The sequence below is a fragment of the Anoplophora glabripennis genome, unplaced genomic scaffold (assembly GCF_000390285.2).
Source record: "Anoplophora glabripennis isolate ALB-LARVAE unplaced genomic scaffold, Agla_2.0 scaffold27, whole genome shotgun sequence".
Taxonomy (NCBI): domain Eukaryota; kingdom Metazoa; phylum Arthropoda; class Insecta; order Coleoptera; family Cerambycidae; genus Anoplophora; species Anoplophora glabripennis.
Genome location: NW_019416292.1, coordinates 1,280,350 through 1,294,693, shown reverse-complemented (window position 1 = coordinate 1,294,693; position 14,344 = coordinate 1,280,350). Strand labels below are relative to the sequence as shown.

The 14,344-nt window shown below is 32.8% G+C and overlaps 6 protein-coding genes across 6 annotated transcripts in view; 4 read left to right on the top strand and 2 right to left on the bottom strand.

The window, feature by feature from the left end:
• Positions 1 to 48: 48 nt before the first annotated feature.
• Positions 49 to 3,438, top strand: LOC108909806 (spindle pole body component 110-like). The gene has a single exon (XM_018714238.1). The coding sequence runs from the start codon at positions 49 to 51 to the stop codon at positions 3,436 to 3,438; it is 3,390 nt and encodes a 1,129-aa protein (XP_018569754.1).
• A 556-nt stretch (positions 3,439 to 3,994) lies between these two features.
• On the bottom strand, positions 3,995 to 5,009 carry LOC108910186 (biogenesis of lysosome-related organelles complex 1 subunit 3). Its single transcript, XM_018714730.1, has 4 exons — positions 4,812 to 5,009; positions 4,679 to 4,748; positions 4,516 to 4,623; positions 3,995 to 4,464 (listed from the first exon to the last, which is right to left on the bottom strand). The coding sequence occupies exons 1-4, from the start codon at positions 4,881 to 4,883 to the stop codon at positions 4,232 to 4,234; spliced, it is 483 nt and encodes a 160-aa protein (XP_018570246.1). The 5' UTR covers positions 4,884 to 5,009; the 3' UTR covers positions 3,995 to 4,231.
• Positions 5,010 to 6,709: 1,700 nt separating this feature from the next.
• Positions 6,710 to 7,671, top strand: LOC108910178 (TP53-regulating kinase). Its single transcript, XM_018714719.2, has one exon. It carries the CDS (start codon positions 6,823 to 6,825, stop codon positions 7,498 to 7,500), a length of 678 nt encoding a protein of 225 aa, XP_018570235.1. The 5' UTR covers positions 6,710 to 6,822; the 3' UTR covers positions 7,501 to 7,671.
• LOC108910155 (poly(ADP-ribose) glycohydrolase) lies at positions 7,607 to 10,381 on the bottom strand. Its single transcript, XM_018714685.2, has 9 exons — positions 10,036 to 10,381; positions 9,831 to 9,980; positions 9,538 to 9,776; positions 9,388 to 9,482; positions 9,119 to 9,284; positions 8,929 to 9,059; positions 8,688 to 8,875; positions 8,397 to 8,625; positions 7,607 to 8,285 (listed from the first exon to the last, which is right to left on the bottom strand). The coding sequence occupies exons 1-9, from the start codon at positions 10,285 to 10,287 to the stop codon at positions 7,651 to 7,653; spliced, it is 2,085 nt and encodes a 694-aa protein (XP_018570201.1). The 5' UTR covers positions 10,288 to 10,381; the 3' UTR covers positions 7,607 to 7,650.
• Positions 10,382 to 10,519: 138 nt separating this feature from the next.
• LOC108910162 (regulator of nonsense transcripts 3B) lies at positions 10,520 to 12,107 on the top strand. The gene is made up of 2 exons (XM_018714694.1): positions 10,520 to 10,576; positions 10,754 to 12,107. Exons 1-2 carry the CDS (start codon positions 10,528 to 10,530, stop codon positions 12,043 to 12,045), a joined length of 1,341 nt encoding a protein of 446 aa, XP_018570210.1. The 5' UTR covers positions 10,520 to 10,527; the 3' UTR covers positions 12,046 to 12,107.
• Positions 12,108 to 12,744: 637 nt separating this feature from the next.
• LOC108910289 (methionyl-tRNA formyltransferase, mitochondrial) overlaps positions 12,745 to 14,344 on the top strand; it is a 66,540-nt gene continuing 64,940 nt past the window's right edge. Inside the window, exons 1-4 of the mRNA XM_018714855.1 lie at positions 12,745 to 12,892; positions 12,951 to 13,151; positions 13,207 to 13,508; positions 13,566 to 13,935. Coding sequence (XP_018570371.1) covers positions 12,762 to 12,892; positions 12,951 to 13,151; positions 13,207 to 13,508; positions 13,566 to 13,935 — 1,004 coding nt within the window. The 5' untranslated portion in view covers positions 12,745 to 12,761. The remainder of the gene's footprint in view (positions 12,893 to 12,950; positions 13,152 to 13,206; positions 13,509 to 13,565; positions 13,936 to 14,344) is intronic.

The following is a 14,344-nucleotide window of genomic DNA, read 5'->3' as shown; positions in this document are numbered from 1 at the left end:
TCCTTACATCAGAATATTTTAAAAGAAGTAATGAATATAGAAATAATTATGCAAAATCAGAATGAAACAGTTAAAGATGTGCTGATGAAGGTATTGAATGAAATGAAAACTGGTAAAGCTTCCAGTCACATTGAGGAGAGCCTACAGGAGACTATAGCATACGATACCCATGTGGAAAAAAACAAAATCCAGAGTGAAGAAAACCTAGCTGCAGTCGTTGGGGACCTGACTAATCAGGTAGAAATGCTGAAAACGGAAAATGAATCTATAAAAAAACAACTCAAAGAGAAAAAATCAAATTTAGCGCAATGTTTGGAGATATCAGACAACAACCATTCAAATATTAACGATCTATCTGGGAGTATCGACATCATGATTAAAGAAAAGGAAAACTATCTCACGGATATAAAGCAGCTGAAAAATACTATTGCCGAGAAAAATATGGCTTTGAAACAAAAGGACGAGGAAATCTTTGAACTAAAGAGCAAACTAGACTTTAATATTCAAGGTTCAGAAGTGGACCTGGCAAAAGAAAATAAGGGTTTACGTAAAGCACTGAAAGAATGCAAAAAAGAATTAGAGCTATTGCAAGAAAATTATTTACGGAATATCACCCCGTGTACTAATGAAAAGTGTAAAACGCTGGTGAAGGGAAACGTAGAACAAAACAATGCAGTTATAAAAAATGTACGTGGAGATGAAAATGAAGATAAAATTCAAAGTGAAGCTGAAATCGCTATATTAAAGGAGAAGGTAAAAAATTTAGAGGAAAGTCTTGAACAGGCTAAATTGGAAATCAACGAATATGAAGACTTTAATATTCAAGGTTCAGAAGTGGACCTGGCAAAAGAAAATAAGGGTTTACGTAAAGCACTGAAAGAATGCGAAAAAGAATTAGAGCTATTGCAAGAAGATTATTTATGGAATATCACCCCGTGTACTAATGAAAAGTGTAAAACGTTGGTGAAGAGAAACGTAGAACAAAACAATGCAGTTATAAAAAATGTACGTGGAAATGAAAATGAAGATAAAATTCAAAGTGAAGCTGAAATCGCTATATTAAAGAAGAAGGTAAAAAATTTAGAGGAAAGTCTTGAACAGGCTAAATTGGAAATCAACGAATATGAAGAAGAAAACAAGTATTACAACCAAAAAGTTAATAGTTTGGTAATGCACCTGCAAATTCTGGAAAAAGAGAAATTAGAAACAAAGAGTGACGACAATTTAAAGCAAGAACAAGAAACTGAATTAAAAAGCAAAATTGCACAAATGGAGGAAAACTTGAAAGTAACAAATCAAGAAAAGGTTAAACTGATTGAAGAGAAAGAATATTTAAAGAATCAGGTTGTTAACTTACAAACTGAAGTCATGTATATTCGAGAAAAAGATGACGTTTTACAGGAGAAGATTAAGCAACTAGAAAAGTCAGAATGTGAAAATGAAAAAGAAAACAGTACAATGGCTCGATTGTTTGAAGAAAAACAAAACTTAGAGACTCAAATAATAGCTTTACAAGACGAAATAGTAAAAAAGCAAAAGGACGAAAAACAGGTGCTAATGTTACAGGAAAACTTGAAAGCAGCAAACAAAGATATAGCTAAATTGTTTGAAGAGAGGGAATTTTTAAAGAATCAAACAATTAGCTTGCAAAAGGATATTAAGCGATTACAAGAAAAGGATGAAAAGCAAATTTTAATGCTGCAAGAAAAGATTGATAATTTAGAAAACTCGCAAAATGAAAAACAAAAGGAAATTGATCAGTGTTGCTGCGTTGTAAGAAATATTAAAGCAACCATAGACAGCAAGAGTTTCGTTGATAATAATAATTTCACACAAATAACTTCTTTGGAAAATCAAAACCGTCAACTCCAGCAGACGATTAGCGCTTTAAAATCTGAACTTACAGCTTATCAGGAAAAATATAAAGATTGTAGCTCTACCAATGAAAACTTACTTACTTTAGAAGAAGACAACCAAAAGCTGCAACAACAGATCCAGGCTTTAAAGTCTGAACTTGCAGCTTATCAGAATAAATATAAAGGTTGTAATTGTACTAAAAAAAATAATTCCGCTGAAACGACTACCTTGAAAGACGAAAACCAAAAGCTACAGGAACAGATCGAAGCTTTAAAATCTGATCTCGTAGAGTATCAAAATAGATACAAAGGTTGCAACTGTAAATCTGAAAAATATGAAACAGAAACGATTAACTCGGATTCTGTCAACATCAAACTACAAAACGAAATTAAAGAACTGGAAACCGAGCTATGTCAACGTGAATGTCTCACCGAGAAGCTGCAAAATGATATTAAAGATATGGAAATTGAAATATGTCGAAGGCAATGCACAATAAATCACCTAGAGCAATGTCTAGATAAAAGCAACAAAATACTTGCAGAATGTGAAAAGGAAATGAAAGAAATGCACGCTGAGAATGAAAATCTAAAAAAGCAAAATGAATATATGAAAAACGATTTAAGAGATTATCTCTTCGAGGCAGAACGTGCATCGGAAGAAAGAAGTGTCTTACAGGATGAACTTACTACAGTTTTTAGAAAAAGTCAAGCATTAGAATTAGAGAAATTTGAGTTGTCAAAGAATTTACAAGAAAAATGTAACGCTGAAGATGAACTGAAGCAATTGCAAAAACAGTACAATAATCTCTTGAAAACAACTCGAGAAAAAGATGACGCGCTGAAAGGCACAAATAAAAAAATTGAGGCTTTGCAAGAAGCACTGGAAGTAGGTAAAAAGGAACATGATAAAATAATGAATGCATACAAGGAGGTAAAAGAGACCCTGTCGGAAGAAATAAAAAAATACAAGGAAGAATCTGAACGAATGGATAAAGAGAAAGACATAAAAATAAACCATAAACAAGAAGCAAAGTACTCTGCAAATGTCGAAGAACTGAACGCAATTATAATGGAAAAACAGAAAATGATAAAGGCTTTAGAAAACCAAATCGAGGAATTAACATCAGAAGGGGCTGAACTTAAAGCATACGTCACTAAACTTATATCCGACAACAAAAACTTGAGGACGGCAATAGAAAATCTATTAATGAATTTAGCAGAAAAACTAAAAAATTTCACAGAGAACGAAGAAAATATCTCTGTAAAATCCAACGAGATGATAGTGAAAGACATACTAAACTCTCTTATTGATTTAGAAAACAATATTGTCGACAATAATGGCACATGCAAAGAGAAGTGTAATTGCATGTCAGTGATTAAATCTACATACAAAATCGATGGAAAGGATTCTAAAGCTAGAAACGTGTCCCCCTGTAAACAGAAGTGCGGAAAGAGAATAAAAGATGTGCTGAAGTGTGCCAATACTAGCAACGATTGTATACAGTGTTGCCCAGATAAAGAAAAAGGGCAAGATGACAAGCCAGAGGCCAATTCTTCTAGCTCGTTTAAAAGTAAATTTTAATTAATTACAAAATTTATAATATTACAACTGCCCAAACTAAAAAAATTCAGAGTTAACAAAATTGTAATTAATTTCATTTTCTAAAAGACTGTTTACATTAGAGTACCCAATTTATTGTATAATCAAGGACAAACAAATTTCTTAGAGAAAATAGTACATGGCTTTTGTTAAAGAAATTTATTATACAACTTTTCAGGATCTTCTGAAGATTTCGTAGCAGAACCTGGTAATCCTTGAATCTGAAATGAGCTGGTAGATTTTTATGATAAAAATGTAGAGGTAATTCGAATCTCAATTTTTATGTTTTAGGTCCATTAAGAAAATTTCTTTTAATAAGTAGCATTTGTCTATTTTGTCCTGTAAAGAACCTTAATTATGTCCGTTGAACTGTTTCTTCAGATGACTGAATTTAATAAAAAAAAATAGGAATACTCAACTACGCTCTACTTTTAATGCCTTGATGAAAGAATTCCTTCATGTGTAACCAAAATTATGTACCAAAATTAACTCCAAATATATAAAAATAAAAGTCAGAAACTTAATCTTATTTTTATTTGGTAAATACTGAATTAATATTTGTCTTTGTTAGATATACAAGATGATATAATAGTGGAAGAATAATTGACTTAAAATTCTCGAAACGTTTTTGAAAAATAAAATATTCATACTTTCAAATTATCGAACAAATGGATAAACCAATCATCTGAGCCAGCTTAACTGAATACATGTTTATAGAGGATAAACAGCACATTTTGCTTTATTATAAAATTGTATCACATTTTAAAGAAACATCTCACTTATTAACTTTAACATTTGGAAGAAATTTAGCCGACAGCAGAGAATGTAATTTACTTTTTACAGTTAAAGAATTTATGCTAAGCGATTTAAGTGACGTGACAGCATTCTGGAGAGTCAACTGGGATCTCAGCAGCTGCTGATCTATCGTATTTAATTTTCTCCCAGCTTCATTCACAGTATTCTGAGTAAAGCCTTCCAGATTATTATGAAAACGGGCATTATATTCCTCTGAAAATCTTTATATAAGAAAGATAATAATCAGTAATGAATGGTACTTACTTAATTTCTGATGAAACAATGAATCATATTTACTCTCTTCGTGATTTTTATTTTCAAAGTTTGATTGGTTCAAAGCAGATACAGCACTGGCAATGCTTGCATCATTTTCTAAAACATGCCGTTATTTAATTTGTAAATTCTAACAAATTTTAAGTTTTCTTGCCATATTCAGATTCGGAATCTTCACCAGTTATCATAGCACCTTGTACAGACTGCATCATAACATTTTTTAGCTAAAATAGAAATATTCTCAAATTTAATCAACTAACCAAAACATTTTTATACACAGGTCTTACAGTTTTTGTATTCAACTCGTCTTCACTATCTGTTTCTGAAGCCTCACCACTAATAACAACAGGTTTACTCATTTTTTTACAATATATTTCAAAAATTAATATATTTCATGGATCAATTAAAAACTTAGAACACTTCAGAAACGAAAATTCTATTCTGCTTTTCGTTTTATGTTGTTGTTTTGTATCCTTACGTTTGACGTTTTACATCTGTTGTGGTTTTACTTTGACAGTTACCATACCATCGATTTGAGAGTGATAGAGAGAAGAAGAGTTAGTTTGGGTACCATCTTTTTCTCTCTCACAGGCACGTAATTAGCGTAATTGGCTAAAGCAAATTCATCCACAAGGGTTATAGAGAGAGAGAGTCCCCAAACTATCGATCTCTCTCTCTCTACTTTGTCTACTCTTTTCAAGGCTGGTATCAGCACTATCAGCATAGATAATAGAAGAGAACTATCAGTCTTGTACTCTTTTCACTTGCTCGTTAGATGCTACTCCTTGTGGCTCCAAGAGGTGGATCATGAAAAGTACGGAGCAGTGACGTCACCAGATCCCTTTAGATCACAAAGTAGACCAGTAGTTCATTAAGACGACTTGAACATAACCTATCATAAAAAAATTTCTATGATAACATATGCTTTGATTTGATGTATACGTGTGTGTTTTAAGTTTACTTTATCTAGGGTATTTTAGCAGTTTTTCTTCTGTTTAGGTATACAAAAAGCAAATTTGTTATTCACCGTGAATAAGAAAAACTTATTAGGTTTATTGGCCGTAATTACTACTGCAAGAAGGAGAAAATGATTTGGAAAATGTATCAATATGTTTAGACGAAGATCGTGAATATGTCATATAAATATTTTGTCTTGTGGAAAATCAGCTGATTGCTCTAGTTGCTCTACTCCGTTTGCTCCAGCACAAATGACAGAGTAACCAGAGCAATAATCTTATTGATAGTGATGGGAATAATCGAATGAATTAAATAATCGAGAGGTTACCGTTCGAATTAATTTTATAATCGAATGATCATTCGAATGAATAATCGAAAGTTCACTTTGAAAATTTCCGGTCTATCCCAAATCATATGCGAAACATGTTGACGTTAGGTAAATGAATTACTGTCGCGCATTGGGGCATTTTTCCATATTTCTTCGTTGCCAGTTGAGTGGTTCAGCAGCATGTGTTTAAAATGAGTAGTCGCCGCCTAAAGAGGTCCATTGTTTGGGATTTTTTTGAAAAAAAAATGATATAGAAAACATAATTCGGTATTATTTTCATTCATATGAATTTTTATCCCCGCTAAATAAAGCTCCCATCTAAACCCCCGCGATGCCACTCATAAAATTTCTGCATACCTTTTTTCTTGATGTCGGTGCGGTGATATTCGATTGTCTTGTCTCATCTATCCTCTCGGCTCTCGGCCGTCTTATCTCGAGATGTTGTAGCTCGTTAGAGCGTTGGAACAATCGAAACATCTGCGCACTCGCTCGAGTAGTGCAGGTATTAGTAACGCTGTGGCCACTGTCATTCGTATCCACCACTCGAGATATCTCGAGAGATTTTCATAATCGATATAATCGATAATTTTCATTCGAGTAGTCCCATCACTACTTATTGATCAAAGTGAAATACTCCTACATAACGAACAACATAGATTTTGTGCTCGGCTTCAAAGAACGCCGATAAGCAGACACAACGAACAGGACTTTTAACATGAGGTGCTTCCTCTCTTCCATGTAGTTCTCTTCTATACATATATGCATGTAGTTTAAGCTATATAAGTGTATAGTTACATACTACATAAAATATTTCGGATTTGTTTATTTAAAAAGGGTTTTTAGTTAAAACGTTTTTTCGAAATTAAAAGAAATTTTTAAATTTAGTGAATTGGCATTGGCAACACTGGGTGTATTTTTAACCTAACTTTCACTACAAAAATGTATGGGGTATATGAATGAAATAACAGAATAAAAATATAACTGTACAAATCTCTGTAAAACATTTAAAACAAATGGAGACCTTTGAACTGATAAAACAGGGCGCTGAAGCTAAATTGTACAAAGGAATTTATTTAGGAAAGCCAACGGTTGCTAAAGAAAGATTTGTTAAAGAATATCGACATAAAAGTCTGGACAGTTTTCTAAGTAAAGAACGAATGAAGGCTGAAGGTAGAGCTATAGTTCGATGTAAAGCGAGTGGTATAAGAACTCCTTCATTGTATTTGGTAGATTTCCACAGGAGAACAATATTTATGGAATATTTCGAATACAGTATTTCCTTGAAAGAATTTATAGAAGATTCATCAGTAGAAGTATTGTTTAAAGTATCATTAGACATTGGTAAGATACTAGCAACTATGCACGATGCTAGTATTGTGCATGGTGACTTAACTTCATCCAATATACTCGTAGTGAACAAAAATGACGTACACAAATATGACGATTTAAATGAATTATACTTTGTTTTCATCGACTTTGGACTAGCACATCTCGACTGTAACACAGAGGACAAAGGAGTGGATTTGTACGTTTTGGAAAGAGGTTTAAGTAGTACGCATAATATAGCTTATAAGATTTTCCCGAAGATATTGGAGGGTTACCGAAATCATTGCACATCGGGATATAAAGAAGTATTTTCCAAATTTGAAGAAGTGAGAGCTAGAGGCAGAAAAAGAACCATGGTGGGGTAATAATATAAATTTATTTTTGTAATTTTATAGCTCTTGAAATATAATTGTTTTTTTTTAATGAAAATTTATTTTTAATTAGGTGTGGCTGTAAATAATGTGATACGAATGATTTTGTAACAAATATATTTAAAAATAAACCAAAAACAAACGCTAACTTGATTTCGACGATTTGATCTGAAAATAATCTGTAATTTTCCTCTTTGTGGACTTTGATTCTGCGGTGGGGCTACTTAAAACTGGCGATTCACTATTTACACTTTCATTTACATCCACCTTTTCGTTTTCTCCAACTTTAGAAAGTCTACTCGCTTCTGTATCACTGTTTAGACTATTTCTTCGCAATTTGTCCACCTCCATCAAGAAAGATTCTTCCCGGTTGGTCACTTTTGGTTTGTTCATGTTACCGTCGATGATATCAATCAATTCAGCGATGTCGGTTTTTGGTAGCTTTCTACTAACGTCCTCGTTTGAAGCTTTAATTTTAAATTTGACGTTTTCTCTCTTATACAACAGTTCATTTGGTGGAGTTGGGGGTATTATATCATCGTCGTCTACGTAATCCATAGCGTCGGGTTTTTCTAGATCTTTTTTTTTCGTGTTGTACACCCTTTTACCATTAGACGTAGATGGAATTTCACTTTCTTTTTTTTTATTGGTAATCCCAAAGAATTTTTTTATCGTCGGCTGTTTTTTACCGTCAAAAAATGCCTGTTGTATGTAAGCGTACAGTTTCTCTTGCGTAAGATTTAAAGTTGCAAACCCACACAAAAACCTCCACAGCTGCGCTAAAAATTGAAAAAATTTGAATAAATGCCAACAAAATTATTTTTCTATGCAGTCACTTTATCAAATATATCGGAAGTTTCATAAATTTCAGTAAAAAAATTAAAACTTACTGATCGTCACTCTGTTGTTGGCTAGAAAGAGGTGCATGTTGTACAATTCATCGCGTAATTCCTCATCTCCAAAAGAGAAATACACCATATCTCTACCTGCCGCACTACAAGCCATCAACTGTATGATCGATTTTAAGGCGGAGCTTCCTCGGAAAGCTCCGCAGCCCCAATTTCCAGTCGCCACCGGGGCCAAATTATCCTTCTCTCGAGAACTAAACCCAACGTAAGCCTGGAAAAGTGGTAAAACATCGGAAATGCCACTGAATATAATTGCACCACATTTTATAATACCTTGTTTAATTCTCTCAGAATCGCGGATGGGTAAAACTGATCTATAGGTTTATTAAAGTGAGTAGCGTCGATGATACAGATTGAAGTTCTCCGTCTACCGTATTCATCGTGTGGGGTACTATCTTGAACATTCCCTTCCCATTTAAAAGTATCGCCGTAACCCGAGTATCTGCTGTATCTTTCTGGCCCTGTGGATTGCAAAACATAATTTGTTTTCAATTAAAGTTAACCTATTTTGTACCTGTGACGACAACAGCTTCATGGTCACCAAGCTGCTCCACGAAAAGTCTGCTTATTATCAGTTCCGGGCAAATCACAAATCGTATCTCCTCTTGTACGCAACCATATCCCAGAACTCCACCACCAACATTCCTGGGAGAAAAACCGTGATCGGTTAGACCGATATCACACGATAAATAAAAAATACTTGCTTGTTAGCGAAATCGACCTGCAAAAATCCTAGACCGTCGTCTTCTATGGTTCCAAAACTGTTTATGTGTATTTTGGTATTTCCCAAGTTATTCTCCAGCACATCCCATCTGGGCATGCTTCCTCTTGGTATAAATTTCCTTTCGAATGTTATAACACCAAAAGGGACTAAAAAAGATTACCATGTAAGGTTTACTTTGACGTTAAGCTTCAACAACTTCATCAAAAATTCCTATTATTGTAACACTGAAAACTTGGAGATCGTACATACCTTTACTTGTAACCCTTCTGAAATAATGTATTAAACATTTCAACTTTTCCGAAACGCAATTTTGACGTTTTGGCCTTGAATTCGCAGCGTACAATCTAAAATATATATTATGTTCATCAACAATTCCATATAGTTATATCACTCACTTACCTTACAAAATTTACTCCCGGATATGTACTAGCCACATCTTTCCGCCATGGAAACGTACACAGAAAGGCGTTAGCCAAGAGACAAGATATTTGTAACTGTGATAAACTGACAGACCTGTTGTGGTTCTTCCTTAATAAAGGAAAACTTCCTGGGACAATTTCTGGCAGTCGTAAGGCTAATTTGATTATTTTCGGCAGGAGATCATTGAAAAAGAATCCTGCTTCTTCAGTAGACAAAATCTGTGAAGAATAAATATTGAATTTTTAAACCACAATGATATTTTAACAATATACCTCCTCAAAGAAGTAGTGAAGCGCCAGAAATCTTGGAAGTGGACTATTATAGGACGTTATTGCCGTTTCTAATTCTCTACTATTTTTAATTGGTCTAGATAAAGTGTCCCTTATTAAATTCCATCTTATTTTAATTACATCAGTTCCATTCTACAATAAGGAATCTTTAAATTATAACAATGAGTAATAGTTTAATAATACATGCCTCTTTGATTGGAAACAAATTTTTCTCCGAATAAGGCATTCGCACATGATCCTCATCCCAATGTTGCGGCTGTGAACTACAGAAGGGCGCCGGTGGTGACTTAAAAGTAACTGGTAGGTTGTACAGTACTGCATGATATTTTGAAGCATGAACAGGACTAACACTGAAACTCCAAGGATTTCTTCCTTTACACAAATCAGATATACTGGTACCCAACCATGACTTTGTTTTCATATCGTCACATACTTCCATTATAAGTTCTTGCACTTGTATAAATATTAAATATAATATTACATTACTTTTAATAAAGTTATGAAAAAAATTATCAAAATGTATTTTTAAACAATTGAGGTTAGAAAACGGAAAGACAGCTGACAGTTTTGACAGTAGTGCAATGTTCGCATTTCATTCACATTTTAGAAAATGAAGATCGATCTTTTAGATCTCCCTGAAACTATTCTTGATTTTATGATGAATATAATGATGCAGTACATGTATAACATCAAGTTTATTCTAAAATACAGTGAAATTACTAAATTAGGTAATATATAAACAAATGTTTTTCCTTTTCATCTTAATAAAATTTCAAAAAATCAAGAACCTCTTATTATTGATCAGTTAGTTGTTCTGTATGAATGGGAACCACCTGATAAAAGTAAAAGAGTTGTAGGTTAAGTTGATGTTCCATAAATCAGAAATTTTAAATAAATTATTTTAGAAAGTCATTCGATAATGACACTGCCGGAAAATGAAAAGAAATCCGAGAAGAAAGAAAAACCTTTAACAAAAGTCATTATACGTCGTTTGCCTCCATCAATGGATCAAGAGACTTTTCTAAGCCAAGTCTCTCCAGTTCCTGATTATAATTATATTTACACGGTAAAAGGAGATTCAAGCTTGGGGGAATATGCATTTTCCCGTGTTTATATCAACTTCGTAAACCCAGATGACATCTTTAGTTTCAAAGAACGTTTTGATAATTACGTATTCTTGGACAACAAGGGCCATGAGTATCCAGCTGTTGTTGAATTTGCCTCATTTCAGAAGATACCCAAAAAGCGAGGGAAGATTAGAATGGATCCAAAATGTGGGACCATTGAAACGGATCCTCTTTATATTGAATTTGTGGAGTCTTTGAATAAACCACAAGAACTTGATGAAAAACCAGAATACACTTTACAGTTAACGAACGAAAATAAAGATGACGTTACTACACCCCTGTTGGAATATATAAAAAATAAAAGGGCTCAGCGTATGAGGATTAGAGAGGTTAGAAGGGAAGAACGAAAACGTAGAGAATTTGACAGGAAAAAGGATAGATATGATGACTGCAGGAGACTAAATGAAGAAAAATCACCCTTAAAAGCATCTACTGTTAAATCTCAACCAGTCAAGACCAGTGGTATAAAGGAAGAAAAAGATGAGGGTGAAACAAATACAGAGAATAAAGTAGAGGAGAAGATTGAAAAATCTGAAAAAGTTTATGAAAAATCTTCATCTTTCTATAAAAATAAGGAAAGAAAGTATGAAGAAAGAAGAAAAGATATAAAACCGAGGTTTCCAAGAAAGGAATATTCTGAAAATCGAGACTACAAAAGGTCAGACGATTATAAGGAGAAAGATTATAGATCAAAGTATGATGATTACAAGAAAGATTCCGACACAAGATCTTTTACTAAAAAGGTTAAAAAGTACAGTGAGAAACGAGAAGAACGTAAAATGGAGGTACAGAAAGCAGAACAGAAAAAATTGGATCAAGCTAAAGAAGTTAAACCTGAAAAAGATGAAACGAAGTCAACAGAAAGTAAAAATGTAGAAATTACAGATGCTTCAGCTAAAACAAAATCAGAGGAAAAAGAGTCAAAAAATAAAGAAAGTGACTCGCAAAAGAGAATAAGAAATAAGGATAGACCAACCATTGCCATTTATCGACCAGGAATGTTATCTAAAAGAAAGCAAAATGAAGGTGAACCTGAAGTAAAAGAAGGAAAGGTTGAGGGAAAAAATTAAAATTTTTGTTAAATAGATTTATTGTTTTCTCTTAGAAATACAACATATATTTGTCTACGGTTTTTTGTGTTTCTTTTTTTACTTGTAACATTCTTCAAAATAAATGGATGGAAAAATAATCTAATACTAAAATTGAAGAGGCAAGTGGATGAATGTGTTATGTTACAATTTCCGAAAAGTTGAGATATTCAGTTGACGAACATGTTTTGTATCACTGTATCATATCACAGACTTTCATAAGTATACTGACACTTTGTTGTATGTTTTTAGAGTGGATGAACGTATCGTGACAAAATTTACTTAAAATTAAATAACTTATAATCGATTTTGTGAGAATAGCCAAGATATAAGCTAATTGTAACATAACACATTCATCCACTTGCCCCTTCAATTATTTTTGATTACAACTGCTTAGGCAACTAATTATACAGTATTATTGCATTGTAAATTGCATGCGCCTATTCTACACAAATTTAAACAACACTTTTAACTTCAACTGTATTATACCTATGTACGTATTGTATGTGTATGAATTTGATCTGCAACTTTTTAAAAATTAAATAATATGTACAATATTTAAAAGTTAGGGATGATTGCATAGGCAACCAGTTATACAACAATGCTGTATTTTGGATTGCAGAAGAATCGAAATAGGATTAAATTAAATTATAACCTCAATTTTGTAATTTGCCATGAAAATAAGATTGTTTAATCAAATGGGTATATTTAAAAATGCTTTTAAAAAAATTCATAGCAATAGTTTTGCACAAAAACCACCATGGAAAATTTTATTCTTTGGTACTGATGAATTTTCCGTGTATAGTCTAAAAGCTTTATATCGTGAATAGTAAGTAAAAAGAAGCTTTTAACTTTTTGCCTTAAAATGTGTAAAGATTGGTTTTAAGCATTAATGGAACAGTATTAAAAAAACTGGAAGTCGTCACCACTACAAAAGGAAAAGCTAATCCTGTTAGAAAATATGCAGATGAACACAAATTGTTAATACATAGTTGGCCCGTAACGGTACCAGAATATGTGTTTGATGTTGGTCTTGTTGTATCGTTTGGACATTTAATACCGGAATCTGTTATAAGTAAATTCCCATTGTAAGTTATTAATAATTTTTAGTTACCATCCATTTAATATATCGTAATTTCTTAGAGGTATGCTAAATGTTCACGCAAGCTTATTACCAAGGTGGAGAGGAGCAGCTCCAATTATTTACACCTTGGCAAATGGTGACACAGAAACAGGGATAACGATAATGAGGATACGTCCCAAACAATTTGACATTGGTGAAATATTGATGCAAGCTAATGTTCTTGTAAGTAGTCATGCAAAGATGCCTGAATTATATGAAACACTAGGTGGTTTGGGTGCTAAGTCTTTAATAAGTTGTTTAGAAGATTTACAAGAAAGACTAGCAAATGCAAAACCTCAGCCTGATGAAGGTGTTACGTTTGGTAAGAGTTTAAAAAACTTAAAATTATTGTTTCATTGTGCATTTTTTTCTTTGCTAGCTCCTAAAGTCAGTTCGGAATTTGCCGTTGTTTCTTGGGAGGACATGACATCCACTCAAATTTACAACAGGGAAAGGGCTGTGACTGGTTTGTTTTCATTAACTTCCTCGTGGAATGGGATTCCAGTGAAACTAGTGGGTGTAACGGATTGTAAAAACTGTGATGCACTTTTAAATAGTAAAGACAGTGTACCTTTAAAACCCGGTTTTGTGAAATATGACAAGAAACGGAAAACTTTAATTGTAGTATGTGCAGACAAGACTTTGATAAGTGTGGATAAAATTGGAATTTTTGGCAAGAGAGTTATGACTGCCATGGAGTTTAATAATGGTTACATTAAGAAAGAACCAGTAGAGAATCGATGTTTTAAGTAAGTTTTATTAATTTAATTAGACATTCTTTGAATAATAATAATAGGTATTTATTTCTTTTACCAATTTAACCAATCTATCACAGTAAAATATATAATTACAGTTAAAGAGTTATTTTTTCTTCTGATCCCTTCACCTAAAATTTTTGATTTTGTTTTTTTTATTACAATACGATTGGTTACATTATAGTATGCTACAGGGTATGTTTTACAGGATATTAATAATGAAAAATTTAAATCACTGTAATTATAGTTACATACATACAGGGTGTCCAAGTTTAGAAACAGAAAATAAAATAATTAAAAATACCTTCTTTTGGTTCGTAACGGTGTTTCAAAAATTGCATTACTGTTTCATTTGAAAAACAAATCATTTTTGAGGTTTTGGAAAATTCATTTGCTTAGAAAT

What these genes read in the sequence shown, in the direction of transcription:
- LOC108909806 (XM_018714238.1), top strand. Translation starts at nt 49, where the DNA reads ATGCAAAATCAGAATGAAACAGTTAAAGATGTGCTGATGAAGGTATTG.
- LOC108910186 (XM_018714730.1), bottom strand. Translation starts at nt 4,883, where the DNA reads ATGAGTAAACCTGTTGTTATTAGTGGTGAGGCTTCAGAAACAGATAGT. An exon ending in ACGAGTTGAATACAAAAACT is followed by an intron (nt 4,749 to 4,811) that starts GTAAGACCTGTG and finishes TTTCTATTTTAG; the next exon opens with CTAAAAAATGTTATGATGCA. An exon ending in ATTGTTTCATCAGAAATTAA is followed by an intron (nt 4,465 to 4,515) that starts GTAAGTACCATT and finishes AAAGATTTTCAG; the next exon opens with AGGAATATAATGCCCGTTTT.
- LOC108910178 (XM_018714719.2), top strand. Translation starts at nt 6,823, where the DNA reads ATGGAGACCTTTGAACTGATAAAACAGGGCGCTGAAGCTAAATTGTAC.
- LOC108910155 (XM_018714685.2), bottom strand. Translation starts at nt 10,287, where the DNA reads ATGGAAGTATGTGACGATATGAAAACAAAGTCATGGTTGGGTACCAGT. An exon ending in TTCACTACTTCTTTGAGGAG is followed by an intron (nt 9,777 to 9,830) that starts GTATATTGTTAA and finishes TATTCTTCACAG; the next exon opens with ATTTTGTCTACTGAAGAAGC. An exon ending in CAGGTCGATTTCGCTAACAA is followed by an intron (nt 9,060 to 9,118) that starts GCAAGTATTTTT and finishes TTTTTCTCCCAG; the next exon opens with GAATGTTGGTGGTGGAGTTC.
- LOC108910162 (XM_018714694.1), top strand. Translation starts at nt 10,528, where the DNA reads ATGTATAACATCAAGTTTATTCTAAAATACAGTGAAATTACTAAATTA. An exon ending in CAGTGAAATTACTAAATTAG is followed by an intron (nt 10,577 to 10,753) that starts GTAATATATAAA and finishes AAATTATTTTAG; the next exon opens with AAAGTCATTCGATAATGACA.